Genomic DNA, 22,293 nt, shown 5'->3' with positions numbered 1-22,293 from the left:
AAACTTATTTAAAAACATAGTTGAAGAGGACTTGCTGCATGCCTGCATGAGAGCTAAGATATTCGCATTTCGGATTTCATAACACTTTTCGGGCCATAGCGCCAGCGGACTTCTATATTTAAAAGCCAAATATGGTTTTGACAAAATTTCTAAGACGTTTTGGGTGACTAGACTACTACAGTTCTTCCGTGTTATATGGTACAATAAATGGTGTATAAAAAAGAAAGGGAATATGTTATGTATATGTAGATGTGTGAGAGATATGTACATCGCTGTCTTGGTTATTAAAATCTCAGAGGCATGTCAAGACATATAGTAAGGTTTTTGTAGTGGTCATAAGATAAATAATACATCAAGTTAAAATTTTAAATTGTTTATTTGTCGTTTGTTTTAATGCGTACATATTTAATAAGTTTCATAACAAAATTTTAAGGTTATATAAATATACTTATTCTACAGACTGTATGCTAATTCGATTAGTTTTAACCTTGGGTATAGGCAGATACAGGTTAGTTAATATATAATTGTATACTTAGAAAATGATTGAAGGGTAATATGTATTTTAGCTATATTTTCAAGCGTTTATTCCTGAGACGAAAGTATTACTAATAAACTAAGAGTATTGCCGTTTCATTCGGTAATAACTTTCAAAAACGACATTACAATTAATTTTTATTAGTGGTAAATCTATCATTACATTTATAATAATTTTATTGGATTAAAATTTAAAAATTCTAATGAAACTTAAATATATATTTAAAACTGTTAATTGAGTGATCTGTCTTATAGCGCAAATTACAGTTTCAAAGAAAAACACAAAAATACATTATTTTTAGAGTCAATTCTTCAATTTTTCCGAAGCAAAATAATATTTATACATCAAAAGTAACTAACATAATATACTATTTTTATCCCAATAAAATTACCTTCCGTGAGTCGTTTGTTGTTAGTACTTCAAAGGATAGTTAACTTTACATATTAAAATATTAATTCCAAATATCTTGATAACGTGTTGAAAAAGTGTCAAAGAAAATTATAAAAATAGCCAAGTAACATGCTAATCATTTTGTACCCCTCACCATCAGAGCAACTGGTTTTATTGCATTATAATTATCATATTGAAATTTTGGACAAAATTCGGTATCAGTTATTAAATACTTAATACTTTTATTACGTAACTGAAAATAACTATATTAAGAAAAACAGAAATGAAACGAGTGACTCATTAAACTAATTTTTTAAACAAATATAGAGTGTTGATTGTAAACATTAGAAAATTTTCAAAGCGTTCTTAAAATGCGATAAATTAAAGGTAATATTCCAGTTTTACTTTTCTGTTTAACTAATGCAACGGCCGGTAATGAAAAGCAAAAACTGAAAGTAACATCGCAGTTAGCAAGCTGACGGTTAATTATTCAACTTGTTAGTTATGCGAGTTAGTTATTGAAGTTAGAATATTTAACTCGAAATAAATGGCGATTTAAACTACGAATGTTACATTTAGTCGCAAAATATAGTCCATACTATATAAATATAAATATATTGTTGTATGACTAACAATCGCTGTTATCAGCGTTGTTATAGGGCTATGCCCATTTATAGGTAACATATTCAGAAGTGTTAAAGATTCATTGAGTAGCCAAAAAGTATCGTTTTAAAGTTCTTATTAAATCTTTGTTTTACATTTTTTTTTATAAATGTCCTACAAAACATGGAAGTAAAATGATAGAAAATTATTAGAAAATAATCATAATTATTCCAAAAGTTTTCTATTTATGTGATATATTGATTTAATGAGATTTGTACTAACTATCAAAATATCTCGCGCTTATTAATCTCGCATTTCATCCAAAATTTCCATGTGCTGTCAAGCGAATAATTTTATACTTTAACAATACTCTCAATAGTAAAAGTTAACGTATTTTATTATAATATGAAGGAAGTATTCTATATTGCTCATTTTTGTACAAAGTTTTCATTAAATATTGGTGTTTTATTCCAGAAAATATAGTAACTACGATATAATTACAAGTTTTAAGTATTTTAACCCCTATATTAATGGAACTACCCATAATGTCTGAGGAACTACATAAATAACCAAAATGTTAATTATAGCGAATTATATAATTAAAATATAATTACAGTATACACAATTGTAAAACACATACTTGAGGTAAGGAAAGGAAAATCTGTTCGAATCTAAAACATATTAACAGCTAATAATATCTCAACTGTACATTAAAATATCAAGGAAAATATTCACATTATATCTAAACAAGTTAAGTACAAATTCAAAAATATTTAAAAATTAATCTATATACATCTTTATATACAAAGCTATCACATCTTCATAACATTATTTACATTATTGCAGGTTACTCGTTCACATATCAATTGTCTTTTATTAAACGTCTTATAAAATTGTTTACGCTTTTGACAAAGTCCATCACTATAACCTTATGTTACACATACACTATGTGTGGTTTCTCTGGGGTCCTGTGTGGGGGGATTGTTTCATAAGCAAACTGTTGATAAATGTGCTCATCACTATCTTCCTGGTAATAAGGGTTCTTATCCATGGCTTGCCAGGGAGGATTTAACGAATGGAAGTTGTTAGTAACAGACGAACCGATCATTAAGTATTTATCGACCTCCCTTTTACTATCAGTTTCTCTACCACGGGTTGTGTAAACTAATCCGTTCCCCAATTTTGAAACATCACCGTTAAGCATAACGCTCGTCATGACTTGCTTTGATTTGTCTCCTTTACATTTCTTTAGAGGTCCAATAAAGTACAAAACTCCACCAACAATGCTTGTGATGATGCTTACAGTCATCACCACGATAGCGACTATAACCCACCCACTGGAGCAACCAAACTCTGACTCGGGAATCTGAATAAAGTGAATTCCCGTTAAATGCTCTGGTGCTGCACATTTTACGTCTTCATAATCAATTTTAAGTATTGTACTAGTATTTTCACTTTGTCTGCTGCGAAGTTCACATTCTCTTATAAGATTCCATAACCATACTAATGAACAGTTACATACAAATGGATTTCCCGATATTTCAAGTTCTTGTAAAGTATCAATTGGAAAGTGTGAAGCTTCGAGTGTTTCTAAAGCATTGTTTTTCATATAAACGTGTGTCAGCTTCGGATTTCCATGGAATAATCTCGGAGGCACTTCTTTTACTCTTAAGTTTTCATTCATCCATATCTTTTGTAGATTTATATTATCAACAAATGCTCTGAAATCAATTTTTTCTAAATTGTATATCCTACTTAAGTGTAAATGTTTCAAATGAAAGAGGCTTTGGAAAGACAACGCTGATACATTGTGAAAAAAATTTCCGCTCAAATACAAATGAGACAAATTCGACAACTTTGACAAAGCTGATGTTGGAATCGTAGTCATGTTGTTATCGCTAAGATCTAAGTGTCGCAAAGAAGGTAAGTTGTGCAGGCCCAAGTGATCGATTTCTTCTATTATATTATTGTTCAGATCTAAATGTTTCAATTCCTTTAAGTACGGCACCCCATGCTTTGGTATCCTTTGTATCAAATTTTCTGAGAGATCTAAAAACTCTAGACTTATAATTGTCAATAGATTGACGGAGGGTATTTCTAGTATAGAGTTGTTTTTTAAATATAAAATCCGAAGTGAAGATAGTGGTTCAAAGGTATCAGATTCGAAAGTCACTAGTTTATTATTAGACATATCGAGTCTCTCTAATACTGTTAGATCCTTAAAAGTTAGTGCATCTATAGTAGATATTTCGTTATTAGATAAATTCAGATCGACGAGTCTCTTAAGACCAATGAATGTGTCTTTGTCTAACTTTCTGAGAGCATTGTGACTCACGTTTAGATGGGTCATTTCGATGTTGTTATCAAAATTTCTACTTCCTAAGTCTTGTACTTTGTTGTACGAAATGTCGAGGATGGTTAGTTGGGTATAAAAGCCGAATGTGTATAGAAGATTGTCGATAGAGTTGTGGGTTAGGTTTATTTGTGTTGCTTCTGGGTTGAGTTGTATAGGCACTATTTCGAGGCCTGCATTGGCGCACGATGCCGCTCTGAGCGCGTCGTCGCATTCGCATCGTGGCGGACATAATGTGCGCGCTGCAGCGCTCCACGCCCACGCTACCACTACCACCCAGCTCCAGTGTGCTACGCCGCGTGAGCCCATAACATTTCATATAAACTCCACTGAGTACCTGAAAGAAAGAAAAGTTCACGTTAAAATCTCATTTAATACAATGACTATTTAATGTCACAAAGTTTAAGATAATACAGATTTTTATGTTAACTTAAAATTTATCCACAGTATTAAATTATTTTACCCTAGATAATTAAGTTTTAAATCATAGAGGGGAGGCCTAAAAAGGTGAGCTTATCAGTATGATAAAATCTTTGTCTTATTTCTGGGTCGACCTGCTTAGAAAAATACATTCCTCTCCCTCAATTAAGTTATATAAATTGGAATTGTTTGTGGTGAATCAGACTTATAGGCGTAGATTAAATATGTTTTCAAATATTGTTCTAGTCTATAGTTACCTAAATGGTCTATAAAAAATTTATTTTCTATATGAGTAGTACGTATTAGATCACTTTAGAAATGTACCGTTGTGAAAAGAAGTAGTAGTTTGGACTCGTTCCGTTAATCCTCCGCCGCCTAAATAATTCCACACAATACCAACGAAAACGCTTGGCTATTAACAAAGGAGCATTTGGTACTTTAAATTAAATGTTCGGCTTTACAATTCGACGGAATGTATAATGAATAGCACCGTAACATCTGTTAACGAAAGCGAACGATCTCAAAAGTTTTCACGCGCGGGAATAACTAATTGCGAAGGTTGGAATTCAATTTATGGCTTCTAGTGTACCACCAGGGAGATCACGCTACGCTAAAGTATTAATAATGCAAAACAGTGTCACGAAAAGTTTCTGATTTTGAATGCAAATTAAATTAGAAAACGAAGCAGGGTTTGAAACTTTCAGCACTTCAGATATTGTTGGCTTGCTAAATGTTAATCGCGTTTTGTTAACAGATAATCAAATTCCTCAGATAAAATGTAACACGTTTCGGAAAATAAATACAATTCTATAAGGAGTTGGCGTTCGTGTCTTTGTGAAGACGTGAGAAGTCGTTTCTCGTGGCATCCCTCCGCAATTTGATATCGCCCTACACGAATGGATTACCCCATTGCGCCTGAATTACAGAAACCATACATATACGTACATTTGATACATATCAGACCTGGTATTAAGATTAATTCGGGTAGCTACTTTTTACATTCTAAATCACATTAATAGAAAAGGCTTCTATGGACTCAGTGGCTTACAAAATGTACTTATATTATATTTGTTAAACATTTACCAAATAAACATCTTGAGAAATTAAAGAAATCTATAAACAATACTCTGATCATAGCGTTATAGCACAAACGTTCGAAGTGTACGTTTGTCCCCCTTTTGGGTTTACTCAAAGGTGGTCGTGGTTAAGCGGCTCCGATGAAATGGCTAAGGGAGGGCACACCCTCTATTTCCGAGCCTATACTGCCCCGGTCGGTACTCTTTTGTCTTTCAATTTCCTGTCCGCATTACGAGTTAAGATCGTGAATTTCGCTTTCGTTAACATGTTTCGTTCTTTGTTATTACCGAACTTTTCTATTACAGCGGTAAAATGAACCCCCAAATTCCACTTGATGAAAATCCCATTACAATTGTTCCGCAACACGAGCAATGTTTCAAGTCTCGATTTTACTTTTAAGTAATTGACTTCCCAGCTTTATTCTTTTGTCTTTGTAAGTTAAATCTCGTTTAATTTGTATGGTTACAGGACACGTTTAAATTAAAACCAAAATCCGTTTATCACATTACCTAAGTGTAGATACAATATATTGGGATAAATTCCTGGCGCCGAATGAATTCGGTACCCTATCTATTACATGCGACCGCTAACGATTGAAGATGCCGTAATTTACTAAACAGTGGTGAGCGGCAAATTCAATATTAAAGGTGCCGTGCTATTAATAATAGTCAACACTATTGGGTTATTATCAAAACTCTCCGTTTAGTTAGATCTAATTGTGGTATTGTGGCCGATGCAATCAACGCCGAACCGTTCCCACTAAAGTTATCGCACTGGTAATACAACTTGAGACATTACTAGCACAAAGGACGCTTTACGAGGGGTGGAAGACAATAAAACCAGTGTAAAAGTCGGCTAACCACTCTTCCCAGAAAATATCCAAGTGTTTCGTTTTTAAAATAGTCCCTATTCACTCGATGTTGAAAAATTATTGCATGTAGGGGGCAACGCTTGAAAATTATTTATGTTGTGCGGTTACACTTCAAATACGTACGTTTGTGATGGTTTTAAGTTAAGAACGGACTTGTATAATGAGAAAACTTGGTCAGTCAGAGCTGGTACCGCTAGCGAACAACACAAAAAGCGGACTGAACGACAACCGTTCTAAATGCAACTGCAACGTTGAGTTCCACGAAAATAAATGACGGCATTCCTCTTAGGAAGAAATGCAGTAAATGTAGTTTGTAGAATCTGCAACTTGAAACAAATGCCGTACTTACATTGACAGATCAAGATTTTGTAAACTCCCTTTCAAGAAAAGCTGTTTAAACAGAGTTAATGCGAGTTTGTGGAGGAATTTCAGTAGAATAAAAATAATTAGCTGTATCTTTGAAAATTTAGAATAGACTGTCTTTTGTTTAACGTACTAAATTAGTGTAATTAAACTAAAGCGTTATGAGAATATCAATAAACTATGATTAAATAATAATTAGGCAAACCCATAAGCGCGACATTCTAATCGAATTTCAACGTCTAATTAGTCCTTAGGGTAGTTGTAATTACCCTTTATAACGACGATAGAGAGTCCACGCCCTAACCAATATACCGAATATGATCATAACGTTTTGACATTGCTAAATCATTAACTTACACAAGTGCTTGTAAGCTTCTGGCAAAGGTAAAATCCAAAATTATTTATATTTAAAAACAGTCTGACAAGTTTATAGCAGATGGGAGAAATATTTGTAGTGATTTATCATCTTGGATATTATGTAATATACAAGTCTTGCAAGTTAAAAAGCAAACAAAATAAAACCTTAATCTTGCAGGCTAAAAACAAAAAGAAGTTTGTGACTGAGCCCTACACAAGTCCATTTTCTCTTTCATCGCAACTGAGCGAAACTTAGTGAATCAGTGTTCTCTATAGCGCCTTTATAAACGCAATAATGAGAAGTGCTAAAGCGGCATTCAGCCGTGAGCGTAACGAGGGCCGTCGATGAATCGTCCATGAGGCGAACACAAAACTTGCCACTTGCTACGTAATCACGATGGATACCGAGGCTTAAAATCTTTTCTCTACGGTAAAGACATTTAAGATTAGTTGACGATAGCAAAATCGACCAATATTTATTCCAATAAGAAACTAAATATATACTTCTCATTGATATAACTACTGAATCAATTGTCTATTTCAAAAGTGAGTAATGTATTTTACAAACTATCAATTTTATTATTATTTAAAACTTTAATTGTTGTACTATATACATTAATAGGCACTTGATCAATGTAAGGGTTTATAGTATAGTGCCGCCCATTTGCCAAAGGCTTTAGCTTGACTTTCCTCTTTCTATTACGATGCCACAGATGAATAGTCAATGAACGAATTTAGGCCAGAGCGGACGTTGCAGATTAAAAGCATGTTTGTTCAATGGTAACTCGATTAAAAATGGCCAGACTGAATGCTTCATTTAAACCAGGTTTATTCTACCAAGAGTGTAAGGCGTTTCATAACTTGAATATCAAGTATAGGCTTCGTCGTACCGGGGTATTAGAAAACAGAACTTTGTTTACACGAGTTTATACCGCAAGGATTACTTTGAAACTCCATAAGGTATAAAGTATTAAAACTAGTTATTTGAAGTTAATCTTGTATGAAAAATTTAGAAGTTGTTACTTTAAGTAGTATTACTTAAATTTATAGGAAACTTGTATGTATAACTTTAATAAAAATCCTTTAATCTTTTTAGGTTTACATATTAGTATGAATTCGTATTCATACTATTAACGATTGAAAGCGAACCAAATATTCAATATGATAGTGAATGTATGCTGATAAAAATATCTCAAAGATTCGCGATTCCCGCCGGGTTAAATAATGAAATAGCTCATTGAGCCAAAGTCACTCTGAAGCCGTGTTCGGAACGCGAGCCTAGTTCCTTCAGAATCCCAAGGATTGCTTTAAATCTAGTAGCTATAACACTTATTTAATGAAAACATTTTAGGGTAATAAAAAGAAATTCTTCCCACATTGAAAAATGTTGTCAATAAAGCATTAAATAAGCCCCGTTCATTGAAAGAAGCCTTTTATAGCAATAAAAGTTGTAGCCACTTATGGCAAATTGCCAATACGTTAAAGGAAAAGAATAGTTAACGGAATCGTTCTTGTGAACCACAAAAAGCAACAAAATGTGTCTGTATTGATTCAATGCTATATTAGATCCAAAAACGTTTTTGTTCCCTTCAAGTACGCTTATAAAGTATACTTTTCACTGGGTTTTAATAAATGCAAAATGCAAGGGGTTTAACCCGACGGGAGCGAAAAGCTGGCTGCGTCTATAGCGCGCTTAGCTCAGCCGCGCCTCTAAAAGCGTGGCGTGCAACAAAATCCTACGTTTCAGTTTCCATTCGGTATTGCAACGAGGGATTTCCGGTAACGTATTCAAAGTTTACAGTCGAGACTACGGGTTAGGACGTAATGTGTATGAATGAATGCGCGGTGAATGGGAGGATTCCCGAAATAACCATTGGTAAAAAACGCATCGAACAATGCGCTTTGCACTGACGTTCCCAGATACGTGAAAAGTGTGGCTTCTAGATTTGGAGAACAATTGAAAGTACCGAATGGTGGATGGAATTCATTCCGATGGAGTTTTAGCACCATTTTCTTTCATTTATCAAGAGATAAACGTTTCCAACGTGGACGAGCACAATCCACATCTATGATTTAATTGACGAGCTTACATTACATATATGTCTAGATCGTTTAGCATGGAAATTAATTTGAACTGAATTCTCTATTTGTCCCATTTGCGAGGCCGAGTATCGCGAGGTATTTATTAATCAGTGTTCTGCAAATGGTCTGCGCCTCTCAAAGGCAATGCCGAGCTGATTAATTCGATTTGACCTTTGATTGCGTAGCTACAAGACGAAAACCATTCCCCGCATCGAAACGAATCTGTTGATTTAAAAACGTATTTTTTTGGGATTTTTACATTTACACAACCATCTTAAAGATTATTAAAAGATTCAGTAGAACCCGCAATATACTAAAGTATTAATAATGAGAGAGATTTATTTTTTCAGCTAAATAAAAGTATATTCCTAAAATAATTCGTCAAGATAATATTATATTAATACATTTATTGATTTTCATCAAAAAAACTTTAAGTAAATAATTACTGTATGCATTTCATTATAATTGTCGCCACCGTTCGGTTCTTGAGGGCTAACGTAACATTCTTTTGTTTTTGGACTTCCACCCCACTCCATCGATCCAGAATCGTTTAATCGTTAACTCCTCGAACTTCGTGAATGGAGTTACATTGAATTCCTTATTCGAATTACTAATATGTCCATTGATGTTAGTAATATAACGTAACAAACATAAAAAAAACTAACGAGTCTTAGGATGTCTAGCGGGACATATCCTGTACAAGTAAAAAGATTTGTACCGCAAGCTAGTTCTGTTATCAGTCTTCTGGAGGTCAGTACCCTGGCCACAGATAATGTGATTTATTGCGGACATCTGTATTCTACATTTGATTATGTAATGTTATTGATATAATATATTGTCCAAAATAATTATGTTCCTTATTAAATATACTATGGTATGTGGTATTTCTTAAGGCTGTACAGTATAAAGCCTGGCTGGCTGGCCTAGCGGCTTGAAAGCGATTCGCGGGTCGTAGGTTCGAGCCCAGCTGTGCAATAGACAACGAAAACATCGTGAGGAAACCGGCATTCCCTTTGCTATCGACTTAAAAGCAGAGACGGTAGTGTAGGGAGTGTGTGAAGCACACAACGCTGACCACCTATTAGAAAAACAATTTATCGCGAAACAGATACAGAAATCGGAAGCCCAGACCAAGAAGGTTGTAGTACTATTATTTCTTTCATTTAGAATTTAAATAAATATTTCAATTATTAAATTTATATTTAAAACCATAAGAACGAAACTAATAAGGTTGTATTGCTAGTACTTGTTACGTAACATTAAATTTGATTCAATTATATAATCATTGAATCAGACGTGCAATAATGACGTTACTTGAGTTACTATAGACGGTTTTAGTAGGGTTTGTTCGAGAAGTCCAGCCGTCTTATGATTAAAAGCTTTGTGTCATGTTAAAGTTTTTTGAATAGCTTTTTTCCTTCGGTAGGTTAAATTGATTGCTTACAGGCCAGTAAGTACAGTATGATCTTACAATACGCCATATATATGAAAAGTAATCACTTGGTCATCGTTGAAAAAAACACTATTCAATTTAAACGTTTACAATACTATTACAAATGTCATTTACGGCAATGACCTACTCCATATATATAAGTTACTAAAATTCAAAACAAATTAGAATTCCTTTTAGTCTGCCAAATAATTTCAATACAAACTTCGTTAAAAGTTAAAAGTTTTCAAGTATGTTTAACAGTATTATACAAAGACGTGAGAACCTGTTTGACAAGTTTCAGTAGCTTGAAGAGTTTCCTTCGCTTTATAAGTTCCTAGACAACAGATTTCTACAACAAGATTCATTAAAATACCTAAGTGCAACTTTGCTAATGCAATTTTTTATTTCAACTTGCAGGAATTCAACACTTCCACTTTAATTAAGAACATTAATCAACAAACGCAATGAAATATTTTAGTTAAATAGTTTTAATAGAAGATAGATCTTTGAACTTAATTTCTTTAGAACTGTCTGTGTAAATTCACAGTTAGAAGCTTAAAACAAAAACACAGTAAGACTACTAGCTGTGTGTGTTAGTGGTTAAGCATGCAATTACCAAAACATATTGTGTACTTCAAGTAACGCACTAATTGATTTTTATGTACATGTGCGCATTTTCAATTAGATTTTTCGTTGTACGTCTGTAAAAACTTTATACGATTTTTTCATACATAAGTGATATTTAGCGCTAAGACTTGACTCCGCTGACTGTTTGAAACCTTTAGAAATATAAACTGACAGGATATGTCATCCGACAAATCGCACTTGTCACTGATACTCTTAATTAAAGGACTACCTCTTGGTGTCATTAAAAAGCCGAAAAGTATCATTATTTTTTATATCTTTCATCGTATCAATATTTATGTATCGGTGTTTCTATTAATACTAATGAGGAAATAAAAAAATATGTAATCGAAACTTGAGATCAAACGGGTGTTTATGAACCCACGGTCCCAACCGCACGTTATCCGATGATCTATGTGGTGAAGGAAGAATATCGATTTCATATTCATAATATTATAAGATCTACATTCGCATGGCATGTACATATAGAATATCAATCGCCATCTAAGTCAAATCAATATTGATAAATGGACCATGAAACATATTAATATTATTTTACTATCCAATCGTAACTTTTAAATGAAGTACCTATAGGTTATCGACCTTAGGTATAGGCTTTTGAAAACATACTTACCGTGAAGTAGATCAATAAAACATTATATTTGTTTCAGTTCTCTATATCATTGCCGACATGTTATATCTCTCATAAAAAAATATATCGTCTTTATCCTGTTTTTTTTTAAATCTAAGACAATGCATTCAAATGCGAGAAATGAATAAAAATTTCGAAGTATAAAAGCACCACAGCGGTGACCGTGATCTAACCACTAAGTGTTCCGTTCGTATCAAATGTAGTTCCAAACTCAACGTTCCCACCGTTTCGCTCTATTGACCGTGGATATAAAATTTCTAGCTTCCATAATTATTTTTCTCGTGAACCAATACAACAATTATAGCATTCGTCACGATCTTAGAATGATTTGAAACTATTTATTGACGTAAAAAATTTGGGAACAATAATTAATAGTGTTCTATAGAGTAATATAGAAAGCGAAACATAATTTTAGGTTTAAAAATGATGACGTCATTTGATCGAATGATATTTTAATATAAGTGTTATTTTTATAACGCTATAAATGACCTTTGTTTGAAGTCACGTAACATTCAATGTGGTGTGGAATACAGACATTTCACCGATCAATTCTTTTAAGATATGTAAACGATTAACTCATGGAACACAAATCAATTTTGCCGAGCTTCGACATGTTATATCTTGTATTTGTAAGGCTTTGGTAAGTAAATAAAGTTTTGGTGCAAATCATTATAGCACACATAGTATATTGGGTGGAAGTCATATTAATAAAGCGGTATTTTAGTATTTAAAGGTGTGATCAAATAACGAGATTTGAGGAAGACAGCTGCAATGGTTTTATAAATAAACGTCAAACCTATTAGAACTAAACCTGCTTTAAGTTATCGTCTCTGAAGTTTTCTCCTACCCGGTAAACTATATAACTGCCAGAGATGTAACAATGAAACTATATCCACGAGGTACAAATAGTCCCCATTCGAATTCACGTCAAGTCGGCGTATTTGTAATTCAACACGGAGTCTCCGCGCGTATTGTTTTACCTACTACCGCTAAAGGGGAAGCTCATTGTTCATAAAACATTTAATAGTCGCGAATCGGTAATGAGTCGCCTACGGCTTTCAAATAAGGCAAGTAGGGCTGCGGCCTGTCCTTGACTTGTGAACAATATTGGGGAAATGTAATTGTACCACAGTGACGTTTCAAGTCTGATCTTCATTAATCAATTTTGAATTCCTTTAGTTTTTGTATAGACATGGTTTTGTCAGAGTACTTGAGATACAATAATTGAATACAAACTGTATTTTTTATGTTTTTATATAGACCCAACCTATTGGCTTAGTGACTAACTTACTTTCTATTAATATATATAGATCGGAGATCGTAAAAAATATATTCTCACTAAAGCTCCTGTTATAATTATGCTATAAATAAATTTACTAAATATACAAACCACAGATAAACTTCATAACAATTGAAAACATCCCAATGAGAAATATATCAGACTGAATTCAAACTCATGAATATAGATAATCAAACTTTGTCTTTTTCATTCAAAACTGTATACATAAAATATGATAGAATTATTCATGAACGCATAAATAAGTCTTAAAAGTTAAAAACGATTGAAACAGGTGCAACAATTCGTAAATATTAACCATTTGTACCACGACGAGGAATATATAGAATTGGGACAAAAATACGAAATGTATTTTTTAAATTCTTTAATAAGATCTTTACATCATCAAGCTCTATTATAGCCGAGTCATTCATACGATTTACGGTTCCCTATGGCATAAAAACAGGTTTGAATCAAATTATTACTTTTAGTTCTGAATAAGACTTAATAAGTAAGATAACCGTGTCTATATTAATTCAGATTGGAACAATATAATCGTGTAAGCGTAACGAAAACCGATAGATACATAGGTGAAGCAATTTCGAGGCAACGTTAATTTCGTAAAGCTAGTAAACCGCTGTCGAGATGACGAACTGCCTCTGGAAGCGAGGAGACTCTTCATTAAGGGAGGGGTGCGGCTAGGCCCGCGGGGGGCGATGGCTTTATGGGACAATTTGCATTTACACGAACCCAAGCACAGATTACGTCAGCACTTATCCGCCTGTCGAAATGAGGCTCACCTCCGCTACAGGCTTAGTCCAAACAAGCCTTTGTTTATGTTGCGTTGAATTTTTAACCGTCATTTGTTTTGACGGCACGCTCCTTAAACACGCCGGCTTTTAGCTTTATTGTTAGATTCACGCTCAGGTCTTTTTTCGCGATCCCATTTTCTGATTACCAGACCTTATAAATATGAAAGGCGAGGCTTAGACTCCAGTTTTGAGACGAGTCACGATTTGAGGCAGTACGTCTAGATAGCCGGGTGCGAAATGTTGACTGTGTATTACGTTTTAACAAAGAGCGTTCAGTGGAGGCGCCTCGAATGTTGTCACAAGACTAAACCGATAAACAAAGGGATACAAAAGCACTGAGCATACAAAAGTACTGACATACCTCCGGAGAACTATTCACAAATCCCCCTGACCCAATTTTGGGTAACCACCTTTGGATCGCTCCGACAAAAGCACATCTATGTAGGAACATCATTCTGTGCGACCATCTAACATCAATTTAGAGCCCGCATGGCCTATCGATAGCAACCACAGAATTACGAAGCAAGTTTGGCAGCTACAGTTGAAACATTTTAATTAAATCTTATAACAAGAAATACTCCACAAAATTTGCTTACAGCATTTTGTATTGTCTTTAAAAATTAAATACCTAGTTATAGCAACTAAAATTTATTGAATTTTTAAAGAATTCGAATAAAACCAAAATAATAAAGAACCGAGGGTAGGATCACCACACCGAAACAAACATTTCGAATAGGTTTGACTATAAATAAATACTGTAAGCTCCATTCGTCAGCGTAAATTCAACAGTACCTCTGTCATGTGAATAAAATATATAACTGAATTAACAATGTGTTTTCATAGAATCGCCGGCTGTCTACTGCATATACCGTATCCAAATATTAAGTTAGCTTAACGTATAAATATTCATTGGAGCTCAGTTTCAAGCTATTTGCCACAGTGTCGCTGGTACGTACCTACAATACCCTTAATCAGTGAAATTGCTAAGTAACCGAGCTGAACCAAACTTTGTATGATAATGAAATAGCGAAACGTTATTCTCAAATTCAATGTTTTACTATGGTGTGTATATTTAAAGCAATTATATTTATTTTTAGATTAACAATTTTGCTGTTAAACAATCCTCTTCATGCAACCCGATATTTTTTAAGTTTTTTACGAGTATATCCTAAAGTTCTCAGGCGTTATGAGTATTTTCGGAACTGTTTTTCCAGGAATGAGTGAGCTGTACAATACTGTGTTTGACTACAAATTTTCCGTAATTAAAAGCCTTTCCAGTCATGTATATGGAATGTAAATTTTATGTATCAGTGTTCGCTGTGCCCGCTGTCACCCGCGGTCATTTGAACGCAACGAACCGTGAGATTGACATATTAAAACTCTTGGTGGAAAGTAGCACATTCTAAATTCTGATATGACAAATTATAGCTCATATATTATGTCAATGCGTTTATTCATATTACTGTTATATTTTTGAAAATCTGCCTTATGATATCTGAAATATGTGAATGATATAGCAATTAATAGATTTTTTTCATTATCATATCTGAAATATGCGTGTTTTTTATAGCAATTAGTAGTAAATAACCACTACAGATGTAATTTAGATAAACATAAAAATTGTTCATTCAAATATCACAATTTCACAATAAATATCCACGGTCACATTCCAATAAATATTTTTTATACCCGAGCAAATATTACTTGGTCAAAAGGTCGTATGAAAAAGCGATGTTTCCCAATAAAAATACGAAACCGGAAACGCAGTTGGAAAACAGTTTTTCAATCTCGGTAGAAATGGTGAAACATTTACAATACTTACAGCTTGGAGCCACACAAATGGTGCCCAGGTGTTGTTTTATTGAAAAAAAGATACAAATCACCCCGTTCTTCAGAAATTGTGACAAATTAAAGCTTACGGTGTGGTTTAGAGGAAAATTTAGAAACACTATCCACGGAAGGAAATCTAAGTATTTACGTAAATTTTTCTTTTATTTCATAACTATCACACGTATTTTACGTGAATTTATGTATATTATATATGCGTATATTTAATGAAATTTTAACATCTTATTAAAAAACTAATATTATGGAAATATTTACCTAATTTAGGCAATAGCTTGATGTTATAAAGATGAGTCAGTTAAAGTCATGAGCTGGACTTGAAGACTGCTTACAATCTGGAACAAGAGAAAATATTTTTTTATACATCTATTCCTTATCCGAACATTCTAGGTTTTCAAATAGCAATAAAGTGTAATTTAAACATCAAATATATTAAATTCATGAGCGCATAATAAAATAATACGGTGTTATTAGTTTTATTTACTATCTAAGACCACTATTACATCCATAATAATTTGTGGATAAAGGATAGTCATGTTTAAGACCCTATAAAACAGACCTTCATAAATGAAAGTTTATAGACTCTCGTAATTCATGATCTTTGACTACTAACTACGTATTTACTTGGTGAACATTAAGAGTAGCGTTAAAGTTAACGACTAAAACCCATTTCAAGAAAGTATTTACCACAAACAACACAGGTACTGATAAAGTTTATAACTTCCTAAAACATCCTAAAATAATAATTTTGACTTATTTGAAAAAAAATGAATACGAAATAATAATATTATTAATATATTTATGTCTATCTTTACAGTCTAATTTCCAAAAGCATAACTGCTATGCTTTCTAGTAAAAAAAATCATAACAAAATGTTACTAGCATTGGTAGATTCTAATTCGATAAAGCTATATTTTAAAATATTTCACAACACAAAACTCTTCCTATACAAATGTACACTATTATTAGCTGACAGAATTGTTCAATTTGTCAATGAAACTCAGTAACCGTGGAGATCCTCGCGGGCTCCAGGTTTCTGCTCGTTATAACTAAGAAAAGGTAGTACGTAAAGTATTCAGAATCAGAATGAATCAATAATGTGTAAACAGGTCTTGAAAAACAAATGCGCAAATCTTGTTGTCTTGGTGATGGCACTACCGTTCTCTAATCAAGCGGAAATGTTTGCTCGGCCGGACAGGCCTACGAGAGGACCGGACGGGTCGCTTATTCACCTGAACACCACACACCTGATGGAATTCAATTCACATGCGCCCAATATCAAACGAAAATCTCAGTTCCAACCTCCAATATTCAAATAAACTTGCGGAAAACCTGTTCCAATTTCACCGACAGTGAAAGATAGGTACAAAGTAAATTACGTGCATTCCATCTAATCTTAGAGAATTAATGTTAGTCCAACACAGGTTATTCGTGCCTATTGCGCTGGTTTGTCTTGTAAATTGCGATGGACGGATAGGGACTGAATACGCGAGAATTCTTTTGTTTTCATCATGGACGAACGCAGCTCGTTATGTGTAAACCTTTTGACATTTCGCTAAAGGGTTCATTTCGGCTGATTAATGCTGTAATTCCTTCGGTTGTACGTACAAAAAAGACAGTGGAAGCATTTATCCGTTGACGGCTCGTGAGCGGGAGAAAAATGAGGGGAATTTATCTAAAGCGTGTATCGTGGCGAGCGGCTGACGGGTGTCTATTTTAATGCAGGCTATTTTACTTGGAATTGAAAATTCATGATGAAATGTAGCTTTATATTTATTGTCGTGCTAACAAAGATAAGACAAAACCAACTATTAAATTATACGACATTGACTACGCGGATGTTCGATTAACTAGGTACAATTTGTGGCGAAACAATTATTGTTTCAGGTTAAAACAGAAGGCAGATCACTACTTGGCATATAAATATAAACAATAGAATAGACGAAAACTATGGGTATACCAAAAAATTATTAAAAAACAATATGTTTTTTTACAAATACAACAAACTAAGAAAATACAACTAACTAGAACAATTTCCGTGTTAATATCTAGTATCACAATTAATGCTAAAGTTTCCAGAGCAATGCTAAACAGGAGCACCTGGCTACAAAGGAGTGCTTTAGGCTCCAGTTAACAATCTAACTCATTAGCACTGAGTATTCCTTTGCTCAGCTACAGAAAAAATCGCGCAGATTAATTCGACTTTACTGCTATAATTTTTTCACCGCGTTAACGAGCTCTAGGAACATACGTAACAAAGTTGCGATTCAGACTTGGGCTTTGGCGCCGCCCTGCTTAATTTTCCTTTCAAACTCTTTAAATTTTCCAACGCGTTTAAGATTCGCTTTGCTGTAAGAAATTACGTAGCAGAGTAATTCAGCTATTGCCAGGATCTGCGCCGTATTAAAGTTTAGTTATTGCTTTTAAATTTTAATGTAAACCTTTTCAGAGGTAAATTCATGAATCTGCAGTGTATTTCGGAAAGTTACTTGCAGAAAATTAATGCTAAATCAAACTCTATAAGAACTTTTCATAACTTTCAAAAATGTACACTGCAGGTATGGAATTTTGGTGACCGTCTTGAGATCTGACATTTGTGACTAAAGGGGAATGTGATGTAATTTATAGTAAATTTTAATTCATTGGTTACGGGCGCAGATAAAGTTCATTTTTACATGCAAATATGAAAACACACATTTTTAATATATTTTGTAATGAATTAATGGCTTCAATATAATATTATCTACAGATTTGTCCAGGCTTATCTCGGTAATATAAATATGTAGAGTTGTGAAGCGTGGGTAGGTTGTTTATTTAGGTACCGGTGGAGCATTTGTAGGAAACTGGTCTCTGGTTGTCATTTAATGTAACGCTGCCTACGATTTATAGAAAGGCTGTATTCATAAAGAGTAGGCATGGTATTTCGAAAGATTTTCTCTTTATGTCCTGAATGATACAGTAGTCCAGTATTGTTCGATATGTTTATGTGTATGTTATCATTAAAAAGGAAGACAATCTATTTAAGATTAAATATATTTAAGTTGGTATGCGGTAACAATTATTATAGTATTATCTTTTGTTAACATAGCTTTTACACATTAAGAAAAACACCTTTTGAACGGAATGAAGCTATGTCACCGTGATCACGCAGGCTGAAAAGCACGCGAAACGTCGGAAAAAAATTAAAATTATGTAAATAATTATATGTTTTAATAATAACACATAGCTTCAATCCGTTCAAAAAGTGTTTTTCTTAACAAATATTATGTTTTCAATAAGAAGGAACGAGAAAATAGATAAAAAACTCAACTTGCCTGAAATAGCAACAATTTACCTACGTATTTATATCATCAAATAAGCTACTAGTGTGAACTAAACATGATTACTTCATTAAATCCATAAAACCAGTCCTATAAACACATTCCACTTCAAAATAACGAATAAACACGCAAGAGCACATCAAGAATGATTCAAGACGTCAAAACATCAGATTTCATTCCGAGAAAACAAAATTCAACGCTCCAAGAAAGGGCGACGTCCAACTTAATAACCACTCACGAATCCCAAACTTATAATTAATGCTTGTGTTATTTAATGTAAACTGTCTTAAGACCTCCGCAGTTAAAATTGTCTTTTAATTAATTATAACAGTTACATAACATTATACTTTTCCTTGTTAAAATTTCAATTTATTTACTATAGTTTACATTTGAATTGACTACTCATACTACGCAATTCCAAGATTGTAACGCGTTATTAAAAAATGTATAGCGAATAGGTTTGTTAGATGTTCATAATTATGGGAATCGCGTCTTTTTGGACAGCTTCAGCGAATTTTATTCATCCCATACAAGCTCAGCTTATAAAATCTAAACTGATAATTAAAACACTACTGAGCAGTGAGTTTTCGTTCTATTATGTATGAATAACAAGGCTTTAAGGAAACCTGCTGTGATCTTGTCAAAACCCACATTATTGTAAAGACGCAGGTGCGTGTCAGTAATTAAATAAACATTTAATTACAACCTAATATATGTAGGAGCATGTACGACGTCTTCAAACAAGAGATAGTCACGATGGAGCTTAGAGCAAATAGCGTCTAATCTCGTATTTGGATTACAGTTTACACTGTGCTAACACTAATTGAAGATTATAAAACATATACATAATAATTAAAAATATCTATACATTTATTAGTAAAGAGCGTATTAGTTTATATTTAAGATACACATTATATATTCAACTTGGAGTCTGGCATAGAACAGAATAGTCAAAACTTGTACGATTCCTATTATATTGTAATTATTCTTCGATTTTTGGAACATAATTTTCATTTTCTTTCTTATTTATAACTAAGTATTAACATATTCCTTATGCCACAACTGGTAAAATGATAAAATGCTACTGTGTTCAAATGCTAAAATTATATCCATTATATATCCGAAACAAATTACGTCAATGTTTTGCTGCAAACTATGTATAATTTATTTCGTAAGAAAAAAATTCTTAAACAAAATTTAAACCTAAAAGTTATTCATTAAGCTTTCTTGTTGTGTCCATTGACTACATATGACAAAATAATTTGCAAATAATAATTACGCATTATAACCTAGACTTATTTTCTCGCATGGACATTGCGGTTGGCTGTTATATTGTAATGTTGTGTAGACAAGTGATATAACGGCGACCCCACCTTGCGCTTCTCACGCGATAGGGGTGACTTACTGTACTGACATATACAAAAGTACTTTTTGGTATAATTAAATGTCATTGATTTTCAAGTAAAGTAAAGTAACCATACAAACTAAATGACATGTATATGTTTTTGATTGGATGAAATAAAGAGTGTAGATCAATACTGAATACACTTAGAACATAATACAGGTTAGGTAATAAGACATTTCGTCCGTCCACAGTCCACATGGGGACCAGATCGGACTATCTATTGTAGATTTATGTAAGGATTATTATACTAACATCATATATTAGTTATTTACATTACTGGATGGTACTGCAATAAATTAATTGAACCACAAATTTTCTGCTTCACTGTACCAAGGCAGACGAACGACCGTCGGTTAGTTCGTGAATTATAATTAATCATACTCTGACGTATGTCTACTTTGAATATAAAAAATGCAAATACATTTAATTTCAACTAGACGAGGGGAATTGGCGCCCTCTCTAATTAATTAGATACCACCTGCTATAAAACACACTGCGTGAACTTCGCCGGTTAAAAAAATTGTTAATTACGCGCCACGAATTTGGTGAGACCGCGTTTTTACTTTTTTATGTTTTAATTAACCAGCCAGGTAATTTAAAAAAATATTATGACTTATGACATTTATTACGCCCTTTAAGTGACCATAGAGAAATATATATCACATATTACCTACATCACACAAACCCAAAACCAGAACATACACTTATATTCTACATAGACTTCGATACATTTGTCAAAGAGTATGTTTATTGCTTATGTTTTTTTTTTCAATAAATGGTTATCTTTTGTAGCATTCACTTTAATTTCGTGCGGTCTCTAACGCACGACAATATCCTGTTTTATTGTTTCTATATTACTACAGAAATAATGACATACAAATGTATTGAGTGTTTAACATAAAACGGTGTAACCACAATCCTCTAAGAATAATGCTATAAAGACGCTCTTGAATATTAATTTCACCTTACCGTCAAAGACAATTTAATAAACGTCACGTAAATGAGCAATAATCCGGCGCAGTCACTGCCCGGATCATAACCGAAAATCTTCGGTAAGTCGAAGAGGAGTCACGGCGGGTGAAAAACGACCTCCATTAAGGAAGTGAATACATTTAAAATAATCGGCTTAGCCGTCCGACGTTGACGTATATTCGTACTTATCTCACGGAGATACCGACAGAGATATCCAGAACTAATCCCTTCCACAAACATCTGAAAAAGACTCGCCTTATTTGGACGAGCCAAGTAATTGAACAAGCTGCGACCACTACTTCGATTTGAACAAAAGTACCTAATAATTTATGCTCTTAATCTGACGCGTCTCGCTCGAGTTTTATTCGTTTATCAATTCTTTATTGAATTCAGATATTAACTCGACAATACTGACAGTCACAATATTACTAGCATACGCGTTCTATATTATGTTCTTTCTTTTGTCTGTCCGCAATATTTATATGGTGGTAGATTAGTTGGAGGATACCGAGAATTCTTAGCTATTTAGATTTCTGAAAAGGATAAATGGAGTTAACATCTGTCTGGGCTTACGTGGATCGTACGTGCTTACGTCAGAGTTGAGTTATTTGAAAAACTTTTGCAATAATAATTATTAACAAAGGACCAACAGAATTAGATTTTACGATTCATTTAATGTTTCTCAAGTAGCACATCAGGAAATGGCCATTATTTTTAAGAACTTCCTTTGACGACAAACGCCTTGTTTACTTTGACAAAGACGTAACTTTTAATGGAGTTACAATTACAGTTCCGAAGGTTGAGGGTTCTTTAATCAATGAACTTTTGATTTCGAATTCCAAATTTTAAACACCAGTAGAAGTTATAGTTATAAAAATGTTCGTTTCGCAAAGATTCAAGTACG

At 33.4% G+C, this 22,293-nt stretch overlaps 1 protein-coding gene across 1 annotated transcript in view; it reads right to left on the bottom strand.

Annotated features, from left to right (window-relative positions):
* Window positions 1–384: 384 nt before the first annotated feature.
* LOC123716606 (insulin-like growth factor-binding protein complex acid labile subunit) overlaps window positions 385–22,293 on the bottom strand; it is a 47,691-nt gene continuing 25,782 nt past the window's right edge. Inside the window, exons 2-3 of the mRNA XM_045672435.1 lie at window positions 15,951–16,027; window positions 385–4,218 (exon numbers count right to left, since the gene is read on the bottom strand). Coding sequence (XP_045528391.1) covers window positions 2,463–4,190 — 1,728 coding nt within the window. The 5' untranslated portion in view covers window positions 4,191–4,218; window positions 15,951–16,027 and the 3' untranslated portion in view covers window positions 385–2,462. The remainder of the gene's footprint in view (window positions 4,219–15,950; window positions 16,028–22,293) is intronic.

The sequence above is a fragment of the Pieris brassicae genome, chromosome 11 (assembly GCF_905147105.1).
Source record: "Pieris brassicae chromosome 11, ilPieBrab1.1, whole genome shotgun sequence".
NCBI classification, from domain to species: domain Eukaryota; kingdom Metazoa; phylum Arthropoda; class Insecta; order Lepidoptera; family Pieridae; genus Pieris; species Pieris brassicae.
Note: the sequence above shows the minus strand (reverse complement) of the source record. Positions and strands in the feature narration are given on the sequence as shown.